Source organism: Mauremys mutica, chromosome 5 (assembly GCF_020497125.1).
Source record: "Mauremys mutica isolate MM-2020 ecotype Southern chromosome 5, ASM2049712v1, whole genome shotgun sequence".
NCBI classification, from domain to species: domain Eukaryota; kingdom Metazoa; phylum Chordata; order Testudines; family Geoemydidae; genus Mauremys; species Mauremys mutica.
In genome coordinates this window covers 26262957-26288130 of record NC_059076.1, presented here as the reverse complement: position 1 = coordinate 26288130, position 25174 = coordinate 26262957, and the positions used below count along the sequence as shown (strand labels likewise).

Genomic DNA, 25174 nt, shown 5'->3' with positions numbered 1-25174 from the left:
ACACCCAGTTTGCCTAGCTCCAGCTTTTTAAACAAAAACTGCTGTGATTCATGAACCATGGCCGGATGGCCGACTATTCTTTTCACTTAAATTCTAGATTCACATTAATGTATCTGCATTTCTTTGAAATATAAGCCTACCAGAGGCACCAACATGCTGAGATGTAAGTCGCATCTTATCAATGCCTACTACAGGACATGCAGTATCTGACAGCCAGCATCCACCCACCCCAAATCTGTCTAGTTTGACGATTTCATTTGCACAGATAAACTTTTTAGATGACTACCCACTCCTTGGTAGATTACTTTCTCCTTGATACTGCATCAGGGCATGGAAAACTATATGGATTTTTTTTAATCATTTGTTTCATTTAAGAAGACTGGAAAATGACTGCCAACATTAAAATGAATCAAAATGATTCTTTGGGAAAAAACCTGTGAAATTTCCCCCTTCATTCCACTATCCTTACAAAGGGTACTTCTAACACAGAGCAAAGCAGAAGTGCTCTCCGTTTGGCTAATGCTTATGTAGCAAAAGCAAACACTGTCAAACTTAACATTACCAGCATGATAGGAGACCAATGCTTGACAAATGTGATGTTTTCAGGTCTGCACGCAATTTTCTCTAGTATGTTAAAAAGTCAATCCCAAATACATTGAAAATATTACTCCATTCTTTACTATTGTTTTAAATAGTCTGAATATTTATATCTACATATTAAGAAAAATCTCACTAGTGTTTAATTCAGTGAGACTACTCATGTGCAAAGTTACTCTCATGGATCTGTGTTTGAAGGATTAGAGGCATATAGCTACAAGTACAAACACATGCCTAGATGTATGAAAGTACAGCTTCAAAATAATTAAGCTCCATTTGGGCAATATTTTCAACTGGAATAAATTTGGCCGCTCCACTGATATCAAGTTAATAATTCATTAAGTCAGTGGAGCTACACTGATCTACACCAGCCCATTTGTGCTTTATTTGTATATCTCCGGTTAGGATTTTCTCAGCTAGTGTGTCTTCTTTCTCCTGACTCCAAAAACAAGTCTGAAAAATCTAACTTGGGGAAGGAACATTAGCTCTGCGTCTGTTCTTTTCTTATTAACATGAAAATTATCTGTTTCCTCAGCAATCTGAATTTAGCATTGGTGATACAGCATGACTACCTAGCTCTGAAATAGAGGGCATTCTGGAAATGTTCCTGAATCACTAATGCTAGTTCTTGGTCGGGGGGGGGGAAGCACTGATTTTCCATATTATAATCGAAGTACACACCTTTAAAATGACTCTCTTTTCCTCCCAATATAATAAATAATTTTGCCCAAAGATTAATCAGCTTTAAAATAAAGTTAACTATTACAATTCAATGAGAATTCACTGACACTCTCTTAAAAGATACTGACACGGATAATCAAAACATCATATACCGAGAAACGGCTAGAGAACTGAGCACGGCACTCAGCTTCAGGAGCTCCTGAATTCTTTATATTCAGCCCTCCATGCTCCCACATGCATACTCTGCCTCCAGCATGATGTTTTTACCATCAACTTTCCTCCTGTGCATTCAAGTCCACTCACTGCAACCTCTATCTCACAATCTCTTCATCTGAAAACTGATGATAATCAATTTTAATGCATATCAAATTAATATTTGTAGAGTGCTTTGAATATATCTTGTACATTTTAAATAGCATCATCCACCAAATGCTAAAGCACTTTAAACACTCATTCATGTTTTAAGACTTGTCTCACTTTGGAGTTAGCAAAGTATTTCCATTTCACATATGAGTAAACTGAGACACAGAGAGATGAAGTACCTGGCATAAGGTCAAGCAGCAAGTCTGTAGCAAAGCTGTGGACACAACCCCAGTCATGGGTCTCATCCACAAGATAGTCCTTTTTACCCGTGAAGCCATACAGAATGCTACATATTATGGTCTACAGCACAGAAAGGGCCTCATTCCCATATCAGATGGGGAAATGTTTTATCTTGAATAAGGACTCCTATAAACAAATCCACTTTAGAAAGAGCTCAGTGTTTGGGGCATTTCCTGATTAAACTGTGATCATAGTTAATATGAATGGAAGTTATAGACCCAAATCTCCATGCGTCAAGATGAGAAAAAAAATTTCTTGTTTTTCCCTTTTATAGGCTTCTATAACGTAAAGTATCTCAGAAGAAATTATATTTCTTTGATAACAAGATCAAGTTGCTTTCCGTGTCAGATCTGTCCTAAAGAGAAAAGACAGAAATGACAACTCTGGAGGTAAACCTTGCTGAAATGTGACTAAGGGAAGCTTACACTGCTGTGCACACTGCAGCAGTTACAGCAGCAAAATCACATTACTTTCCCTTTTTGCTGGAACCTCTGTCAGTTTTGTTGCTAATAACGTGTATTTTACAGGCTGTTTTCTTTTCCTCTGAAGAATGTTCCTCGAAGAAAATTTCGTAGTGGATGAGGCTTTAACCCTTTCATTCCAGCACATTACATAATGTTTGCTGGTGCTGATCTCATATTTAAGGGTTGCAGTACGTTGGGGGGAGCCACTCCTATTGGCAGATCTTCTCCCACATCCCAGTTCATCCCTGCAGTCCTGCCTCAACTACCACCACCTGCTACCTGTCAGTCTTTTCCCGCTCTGCATACTCCACCTGACCCTCCCCTGCACTTCTTCCCTCCCTGATACTTAACCCTCACATACCCTGTCTGCAGGCTGCTGGGATTCAGCTTCATCTCGTACTGTAATCCCAGTTTTGTGACTATTGCTCCACTTGGCCTCCCCATTAACTCCACACAATCTTTCCCTCTTTGTTCTGTGACTACAGCACCTCCTGCTCCAATCAGTTCTAACCTCTACTTGCTCTGTTCACCTCCTTTTCCATTAGCCCTCCTACTTTCCCCCATATCCCACCTCCTCCACTCCCAGCAACAGCAAGCTGGAGTTGCACTTGTCATGTTTGCAAGTTCTTAAAGATAATCTTGTTTAAACAAGGGGCTTGATGATCCTTGCCTCTCTGTTCTCTCTTCCTACTTGGTATCACAGTGAACTCATAATACTAAGTTCTGAGATGACAGTGATTCCCCCGCAAAATATTTCCTAACCCTTAAAACTGAGATCATTTTCGGTTAGAGTTACTAGGTCAAACTGGTGGGGATAATTTTTTGTAAAACATAATGCATCAAGAAAATGCTAGAAGACTTTTTGTATAAGTGCAAGCCTCTGGATTTTTATGACTGTCAAAACTGATGCCTGATGTCCCCATAAACATTCCCAAATAATCTATGGCAGAGCATCACATAGGAGTAATTTTAGGTGGATTAGCTGAGTGCTGATATGCTTTGAGAGGTCAAAAACAATCTTAAATACACCGTCAAAATGGAAATTCGATTGTTTAGAGACTTCTGTTTCCATGTACTTACTACTTTGGAAGAAGCTGGACATGTGGGAGTAACTCAAGGACATACTGAATAAAAGCAATAGGAATACAGAAAATGACAGTCTTCCTCATGACCTCAGACATCAAAAATTAGACCATCCAGAGCAGCAGTAATATGTTATAATGAACAATCTTCCATTGGTAATGGATGGATTAGATTATATCAAATGTTTTTTTTTCCCCATCTCTAATTTTTAAGATTCTATGGCTGGCTTTTTATACAAACAGTAACTTTAATATGGGAGAAAACTTGGGGAATAAACTCCATGTTATTACATGAATTAATTCATGATATGAAGTATTTAACTCTGAGTTCCCTCCCTCCAGTACCAGGTGCTCATTGGCTGAAAATCACTGCTCTGTTGAATTTTAATGACAAGCCTACTTCGCTCAGTTCTGAGGCCCACCAAATTACATATGACACAAATGTATCATGTATTAGGACATAAATTACATATGACATAAATAAGCAAAGTGAAAACTTCTCAAACGTACATCCACTGAATAAAGCACTTTTCTTTCTATATCACAAGTTAATTTCAGAGAGTTTCTCTGTGTCCTAAATCCTGGCATATTCTGACCTTTAAAGTATGTGTTAATTTCAGAAGAGATCGTTTTTAAAAAAAAAGTTACTGTTACCTAGAAAAACATGATTATTCAAAAGAAGTTTAGCGTTCCCAGATATATCGTATCTGAATGGATTTCACCCACAAACAGGATTTATATAAATGTAACTTCTATAAGTATTTTGATAGGTTTTATATATTTGTAGTTGAGGCAGTAAGAACCAAAGTTTGTTCTGATGTCCCACCCCTTTCTTAACCATCCCGGTAGAGGTCATCATTAATGTGTCGTCTAACCTGAATGGCCTTTCCCAAACCCACTCTTCATGGGTATATCTGTAGCAGCACCAGGGTGCATGAATACTCATCTGTAAAGTGACTACCGCACTTTTGGTTCTATATAAATATAACATCTTATTCTGAACAACATTCCTTTCAGGTCTTGCAAGTGACAAGAGACTAGTTTTCCACTGAAAAATGCTTCTTGACACTCCTGCTTTGGATTCAGCTAGCTCTGCAGAGAGCCAGAGACCAGGCAGAACTAGCAGAATTAAGAATGCAAGCAACTCTTGCTCCACCAAATGAGCCAAGAGTGTTTGAGTTCCCACATCTCGCCTCTGCCTCTTCCTGTTCTTCGGCTGGCAAGGCTCAAACTTATGAGGGACGTTAGATGGCTCGAAAGAGCTGGGCCCCAGGTGCAATAGTTCTTGCTCTCCTGAGCTGGGACTGGGGAACGTATGGTGGCAATCCTAATACCCTGTATCATGAAGGGGGCTGCAGAACATGGCTGGGTCTTGGCTGAGGACACCGGATTGTCTATGTGCCAGCAAGCAGCACATGCTGCACAACACATCTGTACTGACCCCAGGAATTGCTTCTGCATGTTCCAGTCTCTCTCTACACTATCTTTTGACATTGCAACACTGTCTCTGGTCACTGCAATGCTGTCTCTGGACAGCTGTCTGTCTTTTTCCCCTCTCAAATACAGCCTCCAGCACTCCACTGTATTCAATTTTTTGACAGAATCCGCAATGACGTCTGTGAACATTTCATCCCGCGTTTTCTATTTCTTCTCCCTCAGGTTTGCCAGCCTCCCAGCCATAGATAAAGGCTCTGTCCTTGAGGGTCTAGACACTGCACGGAGGGCAGAGGTGTGGGGGGAGAGGCGGAGGTTGCAAACTTGCAAGGATGGGGGGAAAACAAGCAGTTATGGGGGGGTGGGGCTCAGAGATGGTAAGTCCTGTGTGCTAAACTAGGATTTTTGGATGTGTGCTAGTGGGGCCTAGGCTGGGGTTTGGGGGTTTGGAATATATGCGATTTGGTTTTGCAATTCTGCCGTTGAAAAGATGGGTGTTGGGAATTATGTTCCTGGTCTGTCTTTGCAATTTAGGTTATGCCTTGAAAGCTGTGGGTGTTCCTGGTTTAGCTTTGCAATTTGGGCTGCTCCTTGGAAGTGCTTATATAGGGTTAAAAAGGTTACTGGGGGATCTGGGGTTGAGCTGTATAGTAATCTCCCCTGCATCCCCTTTAGGCTGTCCTGACTCTGCATGACGCTACATTGAGGCAAGTGACTAGGAGGCAGAGAATGGCCTTATTCAAAAATGCAAAGGGCGGACCACCAATATATGCTGTGAAGTTATTCATCAAGATGGTCCCCCCGAGAAGTGCTGCACGAGCGGAAGGCAATTGTGATCTCTGCTGGGGCAATGACTGTGCAACTATCCCGCAGAATGTCCAGACAAAAATTAAGCAATTTCTCAGTCTTAGGTTCTGGTTTATCTAACCTACAGACATTCTCAAAATGCAGAAAAAATTAAATGTGGTGGTACATTGATTGTTTGAAGACTTAACTGCTCCCAGTCTCTCTGTGTAAGCCTGTGAAAAGCCATTAAGAGCTATATGGCTATGCTATCCCTAAGGTTAACTTATTTTCCTGTACAGATGATTGTTTCAGCCTGTACATACCTCAGCAGGAAGCAGTAGTCTTACTACCTTTATGGGCATACAATGCCGATGTCTACCTCATGTAAGCTGAGAACACTAACCAAACTTCTTTGACTGTAGCCACTCCACTATCTCACTAAAACCGTTGAATTGTGCACAACTGAAAGTTTTCATTATTTGAATATGCTGTGAAAGAGAAGAAAATGGGTGTGTGTGTGTAGAAGTTGAGGCTACACCATGCTGCCAGCTGCCGTTTGAGTTGAGGAAAGGTGGGGGGAGGGGATGTAAGGCATTCACTGGAAAAATCAGATGCAGGCAGGGAGAAGGAAAATAGGTAAATGAGTATATGCCCTCCGTGCTATGGCCTTGTAAACAGTCGATAGTTGAGGCTTTAGCATGAGACAAAAGCCATTTTCATGACCAGTGCAGCTGCCATCTTGAAAACAGGCATGGGGAGATGGAGGCTGAGCAAATGGGACAGTGCAGGCCAAGGGAAGGAGGGAGGGAGGGGTTGGAGAGTCTGAAAATCTCCTAGCCCCATCCACCAAAAGTGGCTGCAGCTGTGGGGCACAAGGAACAGAAGCTGTACAGTATAATAATAAATTGTGAAGATAGATATTTACATGCCAAGATCCCTCAATAGGATCTGCCTCCTCACTCCTGGGCTGGGTTTCTGTTTGGGAATTGGGCTTGCTTCCTACATGGTCCTCAGAGTCCTGAGTCACAAAGAGATCTTGGCTTTCTGAGGAGAAGGAGACACTGCCAGAGGTTGTTGCAGGTTCCACAACCTCCTTGGTTTCAGTAGTGGTGTAACTGCATATAATCCTGTCAGCCCCTCAAAAAGGATGTACAGGTTCTATTTCCACAGCCAGACTATTTTCTGGCATCCCCGGTTTAATGCTAGTTCTCCTAAGCTGTTTGTTCTTTAATCGAGCATTGGTCAGTGCCCCAGTTGTGACTCCTTGTGGGTATCTGATTAGCAGTGTCTGCAAACACATCTTTATTCAGGTGGCTGGCTCCATTGACGCTTCTCCCCAGGAGGCAATGTAGGGTCCCAGCACAGCTCCATGTGGCTGTTCCAAGCATGTTGTAAAGACTGCTGGAATAATAATGTTGTAATTCTGACATACTGGAATCCAGAAGCAAACGGGCCAATCCTAGCTCCATGCCACCTTTTAAACAGGGGAGGGGCCATCCAGTCAGCTTGATCCCAGAGCAGTAGAGGGCACACAGATAAACAAACCGATCGGTCATGGATACCCACAAAGCAATGCTGGGCACCAGTTGGAGGATGCCAAAGTAGTGAGCTGTAATATTCTGTTCACACCTACAACAGACCACACTAACTTAATTCGCATCAAATTTAGTACTCTTTGAAAAAGGGTTCCAGAGATCATGATAACTGTGGAGTTAGTGTGCTGTGATGGATTCCATCCCATGTGTGCAGGTGTTTTCAGACCAGACCAATTAGACTTAGTGCAGATTAATAACCCTCTCCCCAGTAGATAAATGCTTAGATTACCACAGTGTTTGCATGTACTTAAAGTAGGCGGTATCTGTGGTAATAGTCAAATTATGACTATGGGTAGGTATGTCTACACTGCAATAAAACACCCACTGCTGGCCCACGTCAACTATAAAACTGAAGTGCAGCTGTTCAGGCTTGGGCTGGTAATTTTATAACCCTGCAGCCTGAGCCCCATGAGCCTGAGTCAGCTAGCACGGGCCAGCCATGGGTGTTTAACTGCAATGTTAACATACCCTATGTTTAAAAAAATTCTTCTAATGGACACAGGTAAATGTGCATACTAGGTAATTGGGAACATTAACACATCTTTTTTCAACTCCACAGCAGTAAAAGAAATCCATCTGAGAGGAAATCTGTCTTCCCACATCAGAAGGGGCATCTTTAAATCCTTGGCCACTTCCAAAAGTGTAATAGGTTTGAAACAAGCTGCATTCCTCTCAGCTGAATAACTAGGAAGGTTGTGGGACATATTCAGGCCAGCAGTCACATAGATTGTTTATTGTTGAATAGATTCCCTAAGAAAAGCACTGTTTATACTCCATTTTTCTCTGAATACACAAGCTCAAGGGTTCCATACAAATGTTAAAACCGGTATTTTATTTCTCTTCTGAGAATTTGAATTCATAATCCAAAAAGTTCCCTTGCTGCCCAGAATATAATGAAAGGTATGAAATAGTTATCCTTATATTTGGATTTCAGAACAAAACATTTCCCATTTGAAAATGCAATTTAGAAATGTGGCTGAAGTTGATTCACCATCCACATTTCTTAACATCATTGTGTTAAATTTGAAAAATTACATCCAGAGTACAAACAATAGTTTTTCATTTTCACACATTATTATGCATGTGTCTTTATGGATGTTTGAAAAACATCAGGGGATAAGCATTACATCATATGTAAATTAATTTCTCTTAGCTACTTGACCTCGGGAATGAGTTCAAAGTGTATAACAGCTGCAATCTGACTTTTGACAACTTCTTAATATGTTAAGAAATTCATACTACACTACAGACATTTGTTTCCTACAGGGTATTTAGTTGAAAAGCTTCTAGTTAACTTGACCTAAAAATCAGAGGCACATTAAATGCTTAAATCCCAGTCCACTGTTTGCACTATTTTTATGCTAACAGTATCTGAAAGGCAGTGTTCCCTGAGCTGAATTAAGTTAATGAGGTCTAAAGTGCTGCTTACCTACAAGCACTGAGTTATTTCCAATCCGATGACACTGTTCAGCCTTTGTATCAAAGCAGTCCTGACAATTCTTGTTTTAAGTGGCATCCACAGTTTCCTCCCACAAAAGGACAAGATGCCAAACTCAGTACAAATGGAGAAATTATGTCAGTGCTAGACGAGCCATAAACGAACCCTGTCAAGTCCACTCCATATGAAAGGTGAACTGAAGCCTCATTGGGTAAGTCTACAGAGCCTGCAGAAGGGAGGCCTCTCAGCTCAGGTCAACAGACTCAGGCTAGCAGGCCTCACACTCTAAAAATAGCTGTTTAGAAAGTGCTTTGAATTTGAGCCTTCAGAGCCCATGCTACAACTTTATGTACAGTGTATGAACATTTAGACAGAGTAGAGGTAACATGCGGGTGTTAAAGATAGACTGTAATCATTCACATAAATATGGGTGTCACTACACAAGGATGTTCAGAGCTGCTAAGGGAATATGGGTATTTTTCTCGTGTTTCCTCTGCCAAGGATCATACTATGGTTTTCATATTTTTAGGGTAGCCTCTGAGGCCTTAACCCAGGAATGGGCTTACTATATACAGCCCGTGGGCCGAATCTGACCCGCGAGCCATTTTAAGCTGGCCCACAAGTGCACCACGTGGCTCGGTCCGACTCTGGTATCGCATGCTCTGTCCACACACTGCCCATGTACCACTTATTCTTGACCTCATCTTTACCGTCTCAACTTATCCACTTTTATAATTTCCCTTGGTGTTCCCCTTTATCTTAGCTAGTACAGACATTTTGTTTCCAACATGCTGATCCACTTCTCTCTCTAATGCTGTCTCCCAAGATGTGAGGCCTCACCCATATTCTAATTACTCATGTCATGCCAGGCCTAGAATATTATTCTAGAAGTACCTGAAAAAGTTAACTATTTTCTATTGCTGGAGATGGTGCTGGATGGACAGCCCTGACCACCAGAATCTTCCCTGTATCCATTCAGCCATGGCTTCTCTGATCAGGATCTTGAAAAAAGGGGCCATTTAATGCCATAAGACAGTAATTGTAAATGTGGCAGCACGGCATGGAAAGAGAGGCAGTCTGTAAGGTAGGATGGTCCAAAGTCATCTAGGGCTCCATAGGTCTAAAGCAACATCTTAAGCTCCTTTCAGAAGCCAAGAGGCAATTAGTGTAGCTCATGATGCAATGGTATCACGCTTTGCTTTAATATCCAGAATTGCCCTTTGTGCTTATTATTTTTTAAATATAGGCATAATATAATATGCCTTCCACTTCAGACAGTTCATTTTGCTGACCAATGCTATCTGGTCTTAGTGACTATTTAAATCAGTATTTCAATACCATTGCTCCTGACAGCTACAGTTCTGAGGATACCTCATCTTTATTACCAGCAAAGAGCAAATCGGGGATAGCTATCTTTACCATTACCTTCTGTAGTGAGGACCAATGCAAAGAAGTGATTTTGCTTCTCTGTAACATTCTTATTCACCTTAATGGTTACTTTTAATTCCAAATATTCCAGCAGATCCAGTCATTTTATCACAGACTTCAGTCTTCTGATAAGCTACGGACTCTTTTTTTTTTATTCATTTTTGGTTTTGGCTATTTGCTTTTCAAAATCTCTCTTAACTATTCTAATTTCAATCTGCCATAGTTTATGTTCCTTTCTGTTGGCTTTAGATGGGCTGATTTTGTGCTCTGCTCTTCAATAATGTTAGGGATTTGGGGTGGGGGCATATCTTCGGAGAATATTTTAATAAATTCCACGATAAGACTAATTATTTTAACTAATTATCTGATGGCTAATTTTTTTTTTCTAATGTGATTACTCATTTTTTATAAAAATCACCCTTCCCAAATTTTAGTTTCACAGAAAAAGATTTTGGTATGATCCTTCCCAAGATAATGTGGAATTCAATTAAATCATGGGGTTTTAGGCTACAAACTTCAAGGGGAAGGACCATTTCTTCATGCACATATCTACAGTGACTAAAGCAATAGAACTTGATCCTGACTGGGACCCTGGGGTGCATGATTTCCCGTTACAAAAGCCATGTTGACTCTTCCCCAACATACCATGTTCATCTACGTGTCTAGTAAATCTGTTCTTAACTATAGTATCAACCAATTTGCCTAATAGCAAAGTTAGACTTACCAGACTATAATTGCCAGGATCGCTTCTGGAGTCTTTAAAAAAAAAACTGTTACATTAGCTGTCCTCCAGTCATTTGGTAAAGAGGCTGATCTAAGCGACAGGTTACATACCACAGTTAGTACCGGGTAGTTCTGCAATTTCTACTTCGGATTTATATTCACACATATTCTACTCCAGGGCTCTCTCCATTCTACAAGTCAACCTAAATCCTTTATCCCTTATTTCAGCTTGCTACTGTCAGCCTTGTTTTAATCTAGCACATTGCTGAATATCCATCTTTTCTCATGAGCAGAGGTTCTGTAGCAATACATAGGCTCCTTATTTTAAATTGCACCAGTACCAAGTGTGCTCACTGAAAAGCTTCTGTCATGTTGCACTGGCTCATCAACATTAAAAGCTTCCAAAAGTAAATGTCTTGTCCTTCAATTTAAAATCTTATGCACTATTAACTATGTATTAGTAAATTCACTGTTTCTAATTCAGTATTATATTTGGGGGGGGGGGGGAGGGAGTATTAAAATGGTGTGATATTGACATCTTGTGGCATAAGTAAGTCACTACATGAATCAATGTTGCAAAAATAATGCTTATTCAAAACTGAGATTAGAAATATAAGTTTTATAATAGCCTGAGAGGCCAAGTTAAAACTTCTGGTGTAGTACAGTTCATTATTTCAATCACAGAATAATTTAAATATTTGCATAAAATGAACTGTTTTGAAATAGTCTTATTGTCTTTTCCTTTACAGAGAAAAAAAATCTATTTTCTTTTACTATCCCACATTTTAATGCATTCTACCCTGGGGAGGGGTGGTAAGGTGGGAGGGGGGAAAGGGGAGGGTGAAGATTCACATGCCTACAATGTTCAAGACATCCAGATGTCCGAATCTGTAGCCAGAGTCCTTTAGAAAGGCCTTGATATTTGTGCAAGAATAAATTTGATCAGTTACCTGTCTAGAAAGAACAATACTTTCCAAGAGGTAACTTTGTAAACCTTCATCCATGTAGCTACTTTTACCTTTTCTTCATATTCTCTGAAAATCTAGCATCTCATCCGTTCTTGTGGCTTCTAGCCACCCAGCAGAGTAACACAAAATTGTCACTTACTGACAACAACAAAAAGGGCCTTGAAGGGCTTCCTTTCTATTGTGTGGAAAGGGTCTCTTACTAGCTACAAAGCTTCCTCAACTTCTATACGATGCCAAGAAATTGCTATCTGTAGCTTTCATTTGACTCCACAGAGGAGACTGGAAAAGCAATGGTGCCATCATCAGGGAAGCATAGGCACTTCCACGGGGACTTTAAATTGTGATATTTCTTTTCAAATCTATTTCCCCTTATTGGAATTTTCTCACTGCTTATTAATGTTTGCTGAAACAAATCCAAAATGTCACAATATGAAATTGTGATTTTCTTTGTTACTTCACAGGAGCGAGGAGAGGCCTGTAACTGTTAATTAATATTTGTGAAATACTTTGGGATTCCTCAATAGAAGGGGAGAGGACTTTTAATTATTTTAACACAAATCTGTTTAATAATATTCATTTCTGGAACTTTTTGCCCCTCTCCTTTACTTGAAAAATATTAATTATTAATTCTCTGTTGACATTCTTTGAAGTGAGAATTAACCACTTGTGACAGGTATTCTGAAGAGCGCTTTCTTGGATTTTTAATGCTCAGCTGCGTATTATTGTGAACATGCATGTGTGACGTTGCACCTCAATGTTTTATGAAAATATGCTTATGAATGTAAATGACATAACTGGAATATGTTTTATGCTACATATGCCATGTGACACATCTCTGCAAAAGTTATGATCTACTGAATATATTCATCCTATTTGTATGCATATATCATTTTCGTATTCGAAGTTATGAATATTGGCTGTGTACTTGTTTGATTTTAAGTAGCCTTGTAAGGCATTTGGGCAGCTTCTTTAGAAAGGAATTTGCAAGTTAAGTGCCCAATCAAGAAACACTTAATGGACAATCTTGCATCTGAAGAAGTGGGTATTCACCCACGAAAGCTCATGCTGCAAAACGTCTGTTAGTCTATAAGGTGCCACAGGATTCTTTGTTGCTTTTAATGGACAATGGATCTTGGAAGGCTCCAATCCACATAAGAAGTCTACCTGAGGATGTTCAAGGTAGCATGTGAACAATGGTTGCTACCTGTAAGTTCTGAGTCATGCATGGACATATGACCAGAGGTGAAAGTAAGCCAGTCCGGTCCGGCGTACCAGCAAGAGCCAGTACGCCGTGCCGGATCGCACCGGCTTCCGCGGCGGGGATTTAAAGGGCTCTGGGCTCCCCACCACAGCAGGCAGCCCAGAGCCCTTTGAATCCCGCCCGCGGCTGGGCTGGGGCTGGATTTAAAGGGCTCAGAGCTCCCGCGGCTGCGGGGAGCCCAGAGCCCTTTAAATCCCCCCTGCAGCTTCGGTGGCCGGGCTGGGGCCGGGATTTAAAAGGCTCAGAGCTCCCGCGGCTACGGGGAGCCCAGAGCCCTTTAAATCCCCCCTGCAGCTTCGGTGGCCGGGCTGGGGCCGGGATTTAAAAGGCTCAGAGCTCCCGCGGCTGCGGGCAGCCCAGAGCCCTTTGAATCCCTCCGGCGGCCAGGCTGGGGCCGGGATTTAAAGGGCTCAGAGCTCCTGCGGCTGCAGGCAGCCCAGAGCCCTTTAAATCCCGCCCACGGCTCCAGCAGCCGGGCTGGGGCCAGGATTTAAAGGGCTCGGAGCTCCCGTGGCTGTGGGGAGCCCAGAGCCCTTCAAATCCCCCCTGAAGCTCCGGCGGCCGGGCTGGGGATGGATTTAAAGGGCTCAGAGCTCCCCGCAGCAGCAGGAGCTCCGGGCCCTTTAAATCCCAGCCCCACCCCGGCAAGGCTCGGGGTTCCTCGCAGCTGTGGGAGCTCCAGGCCCTTTAAATCCTGCCCGCAGCTCCGGCAGCCAGAGCTGCAGTGGGGATTTAAAGGGCCCGGAGCTCCGCGGCGGCCGGAACCCCAGGGCCTTTTAATTTGCCCCTGAGCCCCAGGGGCTCCCAGCCATCTCTGCAGCTGGGAGCCCCGGGTTGATTTAAAGGCCCTGGGGCTCCCAGCCACAGCGGGTGCACCAGGGCCTTTAAATCTTGAGAGGCCACGCCTCTTCCGGATGAGGCCATGCCCCCATCAGGACTCCAGCAGTACCGGTAAGTCCTGTAAGTTACTTTCACCCCTGCATATGACTTGCCCATGTGACTCCAAAACTCCATCTTGTAGCTGGGATTCTACACAGGGGGTGGGAGGGGTGTCCACCCACAAGAGAAAGTCTATTTAAACCCCTGGGAGACCCCTCCATTTGGTCTTCAGCTGGCTCAAGAGATATCCTTTGGGGGTGGAGAGGCTACCTAAAAGAAACTGGAACAAAGGACAGTAACCCTGCCCTGGGGGTGTGAGTGATTGCTGGACCCAGACTAGAAGGAGGCTAGTCTGTAAAAGGGGCTTATTGGAACATCTCTGAGGGTGAGATTTTATCTGTATTCAGCTTCTTACTGCATTAGGTTTAGACTTGCGTGTTTTATTGTATTTTGCTTGGTAATTCACTTTGTTCTGTCTGTTATTATTTGGAACCACTTAAACCCTCCTTTTTGTATTTAACAAAATCACTTTTTACTTATTAATTAATCCAGAGTATATACTAATACCTGGTGGGGGGGGGGGAGGGGACGGGACAAACAGCTGTGCATCTCTATCGGTGTTATAGAGGGCGAACAATTTAGGAGTTCTTCTACCCTGTGTAAGCTTTAATACAGGGTAACACGGATCTATTTGGGGTTTGGGTCCCACTGGGAGCTGGGCAACTGAGTGTTAGAGACAGGAACACTTCTTAAGCTGCTTTCAGTTAAGCCTGCAGTTTGTGGGATGTGGTTCAGACCTGGGTTTGTGTTTGTAGCCAGCAAGCGTGTCTGGCACAACCAGTCAGGGTTCTGGAGTCCCAAGCTGGCAGGGAAAGCAGGGACAGAAGTAGTCTTGGCACATCAGTTGGCAGCCCTATGGGGGTTTCTGTGATCCAACCCATCACTGCAAGTTTCTTGGATCTCCCACCCTTTTTTTTCTTCAAGTCTTTTCTCATTTTTTTTTATATTCAGGCTTTTTAACTGCCTCAGAATGTTTATATATGATATTATAGCTAATGTTTGTGTTACCATATAATGGCTGCTAAGCATTAAGTACAGGGGATTTTCACTTTATGGTATTCTGTCTTCAGTGCATAAAACCACTCTACAACTGATCTGAATGCACTGGATATATGACTGTAGTAAATGAATAGAGAATGATCACTAATGAATTTGGAGATCGTCTTGCTAGAGTAAATACAAAAAAATTTGCATTTCTGATTCAAATAAAAAAAATGCAACAACAACAAAATCCCACTTCTTGTTTAGGGAGATGACGCTAAGATGTTACCACCCACATAGTGACATGGCTAAGAATAAGACTCAAGTGAAACCTCACGTTCAGACATCAGCAACCAGCCAGCTACATAATTGAAAAGAAGATCTGTTTAATGACTTGGTCCTGATCCTGCAAATCATTATACACACGCTTAATTTTACTTACTTGCATACTTCCACTTCAATGAGAGGAAAGTTAAGCATGTCCCTAAGTGTTTGAAGGACTGGCTCCATAGTTAGTAAGCTCTTTAGTTTGTCTGTAAAGCACTAGGCACACTTATCATGATGTATAAAAACATTTTCAATTTAAGAATGTCCTGTTTTTGAAAAATCTGATTTATTTGTTGCTTTTTTTAATGCAAACTACCCGGGATAAGTGACAGACATGCTGTAGCTATTCTCTTTAATTACAGAGAATTCACTTCAGCTATCTAGCCATGCAGCACTCTACTATATTTCTCTGGGTGTAGCATTTCACTGGTGTGCATTTGTAGCCTTTTCCTGTAGATATAGGTTTTGCATTTCTATATCAGATCATTTGTACAAACTGACAATATCCTAGAAAGGATAATAGAGACACATGCAGAAAATGTTTGGCTTTGTTGTTGTTGTTGTTGTTGATTTGCCTAATGCTCTTTCAGATGCTATAAAATACATTAAGTAATAATGAATCAAAACAGTTGGTGATTGCTACAGGGGAGAAGAAAAACACACACATACACACTGAAAAGTTCTTGATGTTCTTGTAGGTCAAGTTCAGCTAATAAATGTTGCATAGGCTATACAAAGCGTGTGTAGAGGCAAGCATTCATGTGAGAGTCAGATAACCCAACCGTTCTTTCTATTTTCTCTGTCAAGCACTCAAGAGGACCCCAGCCAGGCACATACAAAACAGAAAATCTTAAGCTGTGCAGAGGTCAGCAGCAAATAAGGTTACCTTCAATGCTGACATAGCGCACAATTGTTCCCTCATTTTGAAATGGCAAATTCAGTTTTCTAGCCAGATGGGGCAGACTGTGACACTGTACCGGTCTTTGGGTGCCCCCAGGTGGAGTGCCTAAAAATCGGCATTACCTTCTGTCTCAGCAATGTCTGTAGGAGAAGTCCTGCTGAGACAGACAATCCTCTGTTGTTCCAGAAGTTAATTATCAAACAGGGCTCAAGGTCAGCTCTGGAAGACACTCCCAGCTGGAGGTTAATTTAGTTCAGCTCAGAAGGAAAAGAATCAAGGAGGGTTGGGTTAACCAGAAGCCAGAAACCTGTGGGGAATCACAGAGGTTGCCCTTGATGGTTTGTTCTATTGCATTTTTGACATTACGGTTTGTAAACTATGTGGAAGGAACATGCAGCTAAAGCCCTTTTACATGTTGGTGTCAATCTGGATTAATCCACAGCCCTGCAAAAAACCTACCTTCAAAGGGTGATTGTGTTCAATCCTGATAGTCTGGTAATCTTTGTAGACATCCCAACTGGGACCTTAACTCTACCTGCAGTGTACTGGTCATTGTGAGGATGCTTTTCCTCTTTTATGTCCATGCTTATTGAGGGACATGTGCAGAAGTGATGAGTAGAATGGCGAATCTTGGGGTTGCTTTCTCACATACTCTTCATGGCAAGTTATGTGTCAGATATTTATATAGGCTGAATCCTTATTTAACCCTTCACAATCTCACTGCAGCAACTCATCTGAGCACAAGACTTATTTAGTTATTTCCTCTACCAAGCAGAACTTGTCCGTTGCTTGCAGCCTGTTCAGCATGCAGCAACATGTTCTACACTTCTCCTTATTGTCTTGAGTAAGCATGAGAGTACATTACACACACCTTAAGTTCTTTACCCTCACTGCCTACGAGAAGACAGACAACTTTAAAAGTCAACAGGCTCCTTATACCACCCCTTCACCTTGAAGCAGGCCTCAAAAAGTAATCTTCTATCATGGTTTTAGACAGCATGCTTGTTTTCAACTTCCCAATCCTGAAGTGGGGGAGGAGGGGTTCTCAAAAAACAGATTCTCTATCCTGAGTTTTGAGCATTTTTTCCCCGCCACTGGTTTGTGTATGGAAGGGGAGCATTCAGCCCTTTGAAATTAGTCTTTCCTTGTTATATATGATTTACTTTTCACATGACTATGGCCTGATCCTCCATTGAGTTACCTTAGGTGTAGGTCAGTGTGATTCCTTGAGGTAAGAGTCGCACCGGCATGAAACTGCTGAAGAATCAGGCTTTATGAACTTACAATTACAAATACTGCACTACATTTTCCCCCTTCCAGTATTTGAACTTATTTACTTTTTTAATACTAAGCATTTGGTAATCATATGTTTTCCAGAAGTTCCCACCTGAAATCCCCGGCCGTATGAACATTGCATAACAGCTGCAAAAAAATACACAACAGAAAGTTACACAGACTTTTGAAATACTTGGTGTTGATGACAATCTGAGGTTATGTTCCGAAAAGTATCTTATAGTTTTGAGTGTTGTATTGTCCCAGCATTGGATAAGGCTTTGTATTCCTATACAGTTGTGTTCTCACGCTTACAATAGTCATTAGAAGCAAAAACATATCACTACAGAAATGAAAGCCATTGCAAAAATGTGTATCTGTAAGAATGCACTCACCAGGCTGTTCATTTTTGAAGATGACGAGCCCGCTCTCTGCTTCCGCAAGCTATGAAGATCTTCTGTGTTTCCGTCCTTTGGTTTTAAGATCATCCTGCTGCTTCCAGCATTGCCTTCTGACGAGGATCTCAGGCGCTTCTCTATGAGTCTGCCTTCTCGGTAAGGACTAAAACTACTGGCAAGATTAACTATAATAGAGAAGAAATCAGCATTGACATGCAAGTATTCACAAAAAATATTTTCATCAGAAAAAAGTCACATTGCTTCACTTATGCTGAGTGGCAGCTATTCAACTATTTACTACAGAGCTGTGCTGTTTGTACAAGTATGTAAAATTGTCAGGCCAAGACTAGGCCATCTACAAGGGTCTAGTTCTGTATGTCCAGCCAGTGCTGTAGATCCAAGCTACAGCACTAGATCCAAGGTTTAAGAATCTGAAGTGCCTTCCAAAATCTGAGAGGGATGAGGTGTAGAACATGCTTTCATAAATCTTAAAATAGCAATACTCCAGTGCGGAAACTACAGAACCTGAACCACCAAAAAAGAAAATCAAACTTCTACTGGTGGCATCTGACTCAGATGATGAAAATGAATATACATCCGTCTGTACTGCTTTGGATTGTTATCGAGCAGAATCCGTCATCAGTATAGAAGCATGACCTCTGGAATGATGTTTGAAGCATCAAAGGATATATGAATCTTTAGCGCATCGGGCATGTAAATATCTTGCAACGCCAGCTACAACAGTGCCATGAGAACACCTGTTCTCATTTTCAGGTGACATTGTAAACAAGAAGTGGGCAGCATTATCTCCTGCAAATGTAAACAAACTTGTTTGTCTGAGCGATTGGCTGAACAAGAAGTAGGACTGAGTGGACTTGCAGGCTCTAAAATTTTACATTGTTTTATTTTTGAATACAGTTGTTTTGTACATAATTCTACATTTGTAAGTTCAACTTTTACAATAAAGAGATTGCACTACAGTACTAGTATTAGGTAAATTGAAAAATACTATTTCTTTTGTTTTTTTTTACAGTGCAAATATTTGCAATAAAAAATAAATATAAAGTGAGCACTGTACACTTTGTATTCCATGTTGTAATTGAAATCAATACATTTTAAAAATGTAGAAAACATCCACAAATATTTAAATAAATAGTATTCTATTATTGTTTAACAGTGCGATTAATCACAATTTTTTTAATCACTTGACAGCCCTAATTTTCATGCATGTGGAAGCAGAGGAGGAATTTTAAAGATGGGAGTAGCACAATAGCACAGCAAACCTTGTGGTTCCATAAAACCCTTCCTCCTTTTTTTTAATTGCAGAATGGGCTGATGTTAGTCCAACATTTTTTTAAATATATCTTTATTATTGTGTAAGTATATATACTTGCCATATTGGTTCCTGCAATTAATTTCTAGTCTAGTCTGATACTCCATCAAGTAAAATGTGTTTTGCTTGGCATTAATAATTCCCTTTAAATTTTGTTTAATCCACATAAAATCTAAGATCAGTTCAAAACATTTATAAGTACTGTTCTAGAGGAACACAGTGAACACTAAAAAAAAAGAAATATCACTCACTACTGTTTTTACCTCATCATGTAATACACAATGTAAGACTGCTGTATTTTAAATGTTTCTCTATTTGTTTCATTTAATGTGTATATTTGACAGCACTATGCACATACTTTCACTTTTTTCCTTGAACAGTCAGCTAATTTCTCATTTTAAATGAGGTTTTTCACTTCACACCAACAAAGAGAAATAACTTTTTTTTTACTGTTGTTTTTCAATAGGAAAGTGTGATGGTAAAATCACAACAACAACAAAAAGACAATGGGCTTGTCTTCATTCAGTGTTAGCTCATGGTATAACCTGAGTGCTGCCCCAGACACGACTCCTTTGCACTCACAAGAATCTCTGGCTTGGGTTAGGCAGTGCTTTAAACTCACCTGTCATGGAGTATGTGGGTTGAAGCTCAAGTGCTGCTGGCACTGGTGCTAGTACTACAGTGGGGACTCAGTTATACTCTGTGCTGCTCAGACAGACTAACTGTGCAACTCCAGTATTGTTTGGCAGTTTGACCTCTCGCCTCAAGCTAGGGTGACCAGATGGCAAATGTGAAAAATCAGGACAGGGGTGTGGGGTAATCGGTGCCTATATAAAAAAAAGCCCCAAATATCAGGACTGTCGCTATAAAATCAGGACATCTGGTCACCCTAACTCGAGTGAAGCTAAGTCGAGAGGAGTTAACTTGAGCTAACACTGCAGTGAAGACAAGCCCAATGAGACGCAGGGCAGGAGTAGTACCTAGATGTTTTAAAATCATCTATCTAAATTGACTAGACTACCAAACTGAAGATGTGCCCTCTGACAAAAGCTAGTCTAGTGCCTAAATTAGACTGACAATGCCATTCATCTGATAACTAACATCATACAGTGCCTGAGGTTCCAAAGTGCTGGAACATGTGCAGAAATTCCTATACACCAGGTGTAGCCAAAAGGCAGACGACAGGCCAAATCCGGACCGTCAGATGCCTTTGAATGGGCCCCAAAATCTTTTTATTTACTTATCATTATTGCTATTTTTTATTATTTCCCTGGAGTCTGGCCCTTGACTATACTTTGACCAAGAAATTTGGACCTTGACAAAAAAATAATTGATGAACCCTGCTATACACAAACCCAATTTGCATACAGTTAAGTGCCCAAGCTAATAGGTATTTGTGCACTCCTAGGAGATTGCATGCAGTCTTTTGTAAATTTTAACAATACATACAGTTTTGCCAAATCTCTCGAATTTCCTGTGAACAACATGATTTTGGCTCATAGTGCAAGCAGTCTCATGATGATGCAGCCTTCATGTTACTTTGGGAAAGCAAAACATGGGCACAATATATCCCCATGCATGCCCTGCAGTCTAGACGATGGTGTATTTAATTGCAGGACCAGAGACTATAAATTCTAAACCCGGATTTTCCACTGATTGCTGTTAATATTTCTGGTACTTCACTATCCTGATTATGAGCCAGTCTCATACTCCAACCTTGGCAGGTAATTATTATTCACCCATTAGGTAACTGAGATTGCATAAGGTCATTTTAGGCAGAGATGGCAATAGAATTCAGGGCTTTAATTTAACAAAAGCAAGTCTTGGCCATTTTATTTCACAATCTTTCAAAATATGCAGTCTTTCAATATGCAAAATTAGGCACTTGTGTAACTCACACTAACACAATGCGGCCCCATGTCACCCTCTCGATGTTAGACTACACTTATGGTGCACCTATACTGGAAGAAAACACTGCACTTGGCCCGGGTCAGCTGATTCGGGCTAGCAGGGTTCAGGCTGTGGGGCTAAAACCTGCAGTCTAGACGTTTGGGCTCAGGCTGGAGCCCAGGTTCTTAAACCTGGTGAGAGTGGTAGGTCTCAGAGTCTGAACATCTACATTGGATTTTTTAGCCTTGCAGGTGAAGCCCCATAATGCTTAATCAATTGAACCAGGCTCTGAGACAGGGTGCCCCAGGTTTTTTATTGCACTGTAAATGTATCCTTAGAGTTTTTAACTCTGCTATACTTCATCCTAAAAGACGTGGTTCTTCAGCTCAAGTACCACAAGGTCATGCTTTTACAGGCAGTGATCTGGGGTTCCATGCCTCCAGATGACCCAAACAGGGGCACTGTTGCATTTGGCTATGCCATTTGCAACCCCTAGACCACCGCCTGCTCCCACAGCCAGGAACATAAACCATGAATCCTGATGCCTAGTGTTCTATGGTTGTCTCCAGTATTGCCAACCTCAAGAGATCAAAAATCATAAGCAAGACTCTCCCCGCCCCGCCCCCACCGCCCCACACACACAGAGCCCTCCCAAAATCAAGAGATTATTGGCCAAAATTACTTTACTCATAAATTTGCAAGAGTTGGCAACTCTATCATCGTCACACACATTGAGAGTAGGCCGAGTAAGCTAAAAATCACAAGACAGATAAAAAAATATGGATTTAACCTTTCAAAAACAAAAGCACAATTTTGGCTCTTTTACTTTTTGGGTTTACAGTACTGCAAATGTGTAAAGCTACTTTACAATTGTGAACACCTTTTTCAGGAGAATCAAGAAAAAAATCCACGTGACATACCTTTAGAGTGATTTATTTCATGCCCCTGTTGTGTTTTAAAGGATCGGGATTCAGAGGAGGAGGGAATAATCTTCGATTCTGTTACAGGAATTGTTTCTCTAATGTACTCAGATAACGTTATTTCATGTTGGTCCCCACATAATCCACTAGCCTTTGGAGAGCATTCCACTGTTTTTTCTTCATGATGTAACACAAAAGTTTCTAACTGTGCATCTGCTGAGTTAATTTCTCCTATGTGCCCGGCATCTTTACCAGGAAGTTCAGTGGCTTGCAATAATACTTGTGTTTGATTAGCAGCAGTATTTTTAGGTAAAGTATTTGATTCAGTACTACAAAAGCTTGTATGATTCACAGGAGATATAACAGCAGACAGGGAAGTATTTTCTACATGATCTATTTTTCTCACATAAGCAACAACAGGACTGAGGAAAATCTGAGAGGTAGAAGTATTATTGTCTAAGTTCTTTGTGTGTGGTGCCATGTTTCCACTATTGGGCACCACATCAACTTCTGAGAAAGAATCTTCAGTCAAGGCTAAAAATTCCGAAGGGGTCTGGACTGTGGTGAGATCTGCAGAAAGTTGTGGTGATTGCAAAGAACTTCCTGCACATTCTGTTATCTCAGCAGAACATGATGGAGAGGACCTTACTGTTATGGGGTCGCTTTCAACATATGGTTTAATCTCCAACAAGCATCCAGACTGTTGTACACAGGAAACTGACTGGCTCTGGGGGACAGGCTTTGAAAACCTGTAGTGTGATGAGAAAGATTTCGGGAGAAGTTTCCGTGAGGATTCCTTAATAGATCGTCTACTTTGCTCCTCTATAAAGCCAGAGTCATCACCCTCGTTTTTTCCAGAACGTATGCAATTTATAAAGACATTCTTATTAGTTGATGGCTCTTTCCCCTTTTCGAAGTCCTCGGTCAAGGATCTTGTTATCTTCTTGCTCCGTGAACTGCCGAAACCAACTGAATGCCTCCCTCTGCTTTTAACATGTTCTTCCAAGCTCGTTTTTTGGAAATTGTTGTGAGTTGACTGAGCACCATTTGAAATACTTACATTCTGGCTTGCAGATTCAGACTTCTGTTCACTCCCCTTCTTGCTGTGGAAGCTGATGGAAGGTGTGCGGAATATGCTCCTTCGCTTGCCTGTACTGCCTGAGCTTGAGTTGGTGCTGGAGGGAGAGGAGCTATGGACACCCACAGTATTAATGGAGGAGGGTGAGGAAGGAAGGGAGTCATGTCTTCGACTAATACTTCTCCTGAATATTGGCAGTCGAGACACAAGAGTTGAACGTCTTGATCCGGAGTCCCCCATCAGGACCTGAAGTGTTTGGGACTCTAGCCAGCCAAGACACCAATCTGGGGTGAAAGGAAAAAAGAGATGTTTTAATACGTCAACCTACATCTTTGGGCAGGCACATTTTAAAATCAGTCTGAAGATATGAAAATGTGAATGACAGTTTTATTATAAAAGTCCATTTTAAATACAATTGGAAGTTGGTGCATTTATTTTATTAATGGCACTTAGAATAACAATATACAGTTCAACAGGTCTGAAGGTCTGAAACTCTGGCAATCAAGCAGAAGATTAGCATAAATAGTATCACATACCATAGATTTTTTTTAATACTCTATGCAAATGTTATTTGTTCCTATCACTTTTGCATCATGTCTACTTCTAGATTATAAACTCTCTCTAGATTATAAACTCTCCCTTTTCTATGGTCCATGAGGGGCCAAGCATTTTTTTGGCCACCTAAAGTCTGGAATTTACAATGGAACCCAAAGAAGTTAGGAGCCCAGCTCACACTAAAGGTCAGTGTGGACTGTGTGCCTAATTCCCTTGGGTTCCTTTGAAAATGAAGGCAAAACTACATCAACTACAAGCTATATGAATAATCTCACAGGAAAGGAAATACCAGGTCTTGAGTCAGACAACTTCATGCTCTAACATTAAATTCTTCCTAGGCCCTTTTCTAGTCTAGTTTTGTATTGTTAAATATTTATGATTATATTTCTGCATTTATATTCTACAGATTTCCTTTTAATGTTTTACTGGACTCACTTTGTAATTTACCATTCTCTTTTATATTAAATTTCTTTTAAAATTAATAAAAACAATTTAAAGTAAAAAATGACAGAAATATCTCTGACCTAACTAATAGAAGCAGATCCTGATCAGCACAGCAGCTGGGCTTCAGGAAAATGCATCTGCAGTATAGATATAGGAAGCCTTGTACTATGGATGCAGATCCACAAACAGAAAAATAGCGACATATGTCACATGGCCATAACAAGAAGCAAGGCTGTAGATCTGACTTTTAGATGAGACTTCAGCTGGAGTTAGGAGCAATCAGCACCTTTTTAAAAACTCAGGCAATGTATCTTAATTGTTCTCCATGTCCACTGAGGGAAGGACAAGAACTAATAGGATTAGTCTACAGCAAGGCTGATTTAGTTTAGATATTAGACAAAACTTTCTAACTTGATGGGGAATTAAGTTCTGGAATAGGCTTCCCAGAAAGGCTGTGGAATACCCATCATTGGAGGTTTTTAAGAACAAGTTGGACAAACACCTATCAGGGATGGTCTACATTTTCTTGGTCCTGCCTCAGCACATGGGGCTGGACTTGATGGCTACTTGAGATGCCTTCCAGCTCTACATTTCTATGATCCATACAAAGATTCTAGATCAAACTGGAGGAAAAAAAGTAAGGAAGTAAAATAATTATATTGCCCAAATGCCCTAAAGAAATGTAGTTACAAAAAAACACACTAAATAAACAGCCATGAGCAACATAAAAAAAATGAAAAAAAAATCAAGCAATAGTAAAAATAAACCAGCAAAAGGTATGTCATGCCATAGGAAGAGAATGATTAACAACAAAATAAATTCATAGAATCTTCTTTGATGACTAGTCTTTGCATTGTACTTTCTGCTCCAGCAGCAAGAGGTTGGTAAGGTTACAGTTTGTGCATGTACACCAACCAGACACAGTATCAGGATTCACAAAGACCAGAAATCAATAAAGCAATTCTGAAGTTTAAGATGAAAGCTGCACCCTGGGAATGATAGCTAATCTCTCTTCTTTCTTTTTTTTTTAATTACATTTGATGACAACGTAAGAGCTTGAGGTGGATACTACTGAG

General features: G+C 41.0%; 1 protein-coding gene across 10 annotated transcripts in view; it reads right to left on the bottom strand.

Annotated features, from left to right (window-relative positions):
• CCSER1 (coiled-coil serine rich protein 1) overlaps nucleotides 1-25174 on the bottom strand; it is a 1044860-nt gene that overhangs the window by 918018 nt on the left and 101668 nt on the right. For all 10 annotated transcript variants that reach the window (XM_045019268.1, XM_045019270.1, XM_045019277.1 and 7 more), the window contains exons 2-3: nucleotides 22022-23383; nucleotides 17876-18063 (exon numbers count right to left, since the gene is read on the bottom strand). In XM_045019268.1, the coding sequence (XP_044875203.1) occupies nucleotides 17876-18063; nucleotides 22022-23339 (1506 nt within the window). In that variant the 5' untranslated portion in view covers nucleotides 23340-23383. The remainder of the gene's footprint in view (nucleotides 1-17875; nucleotides 18064-22021; nucleotides 23384-25174) is intronic.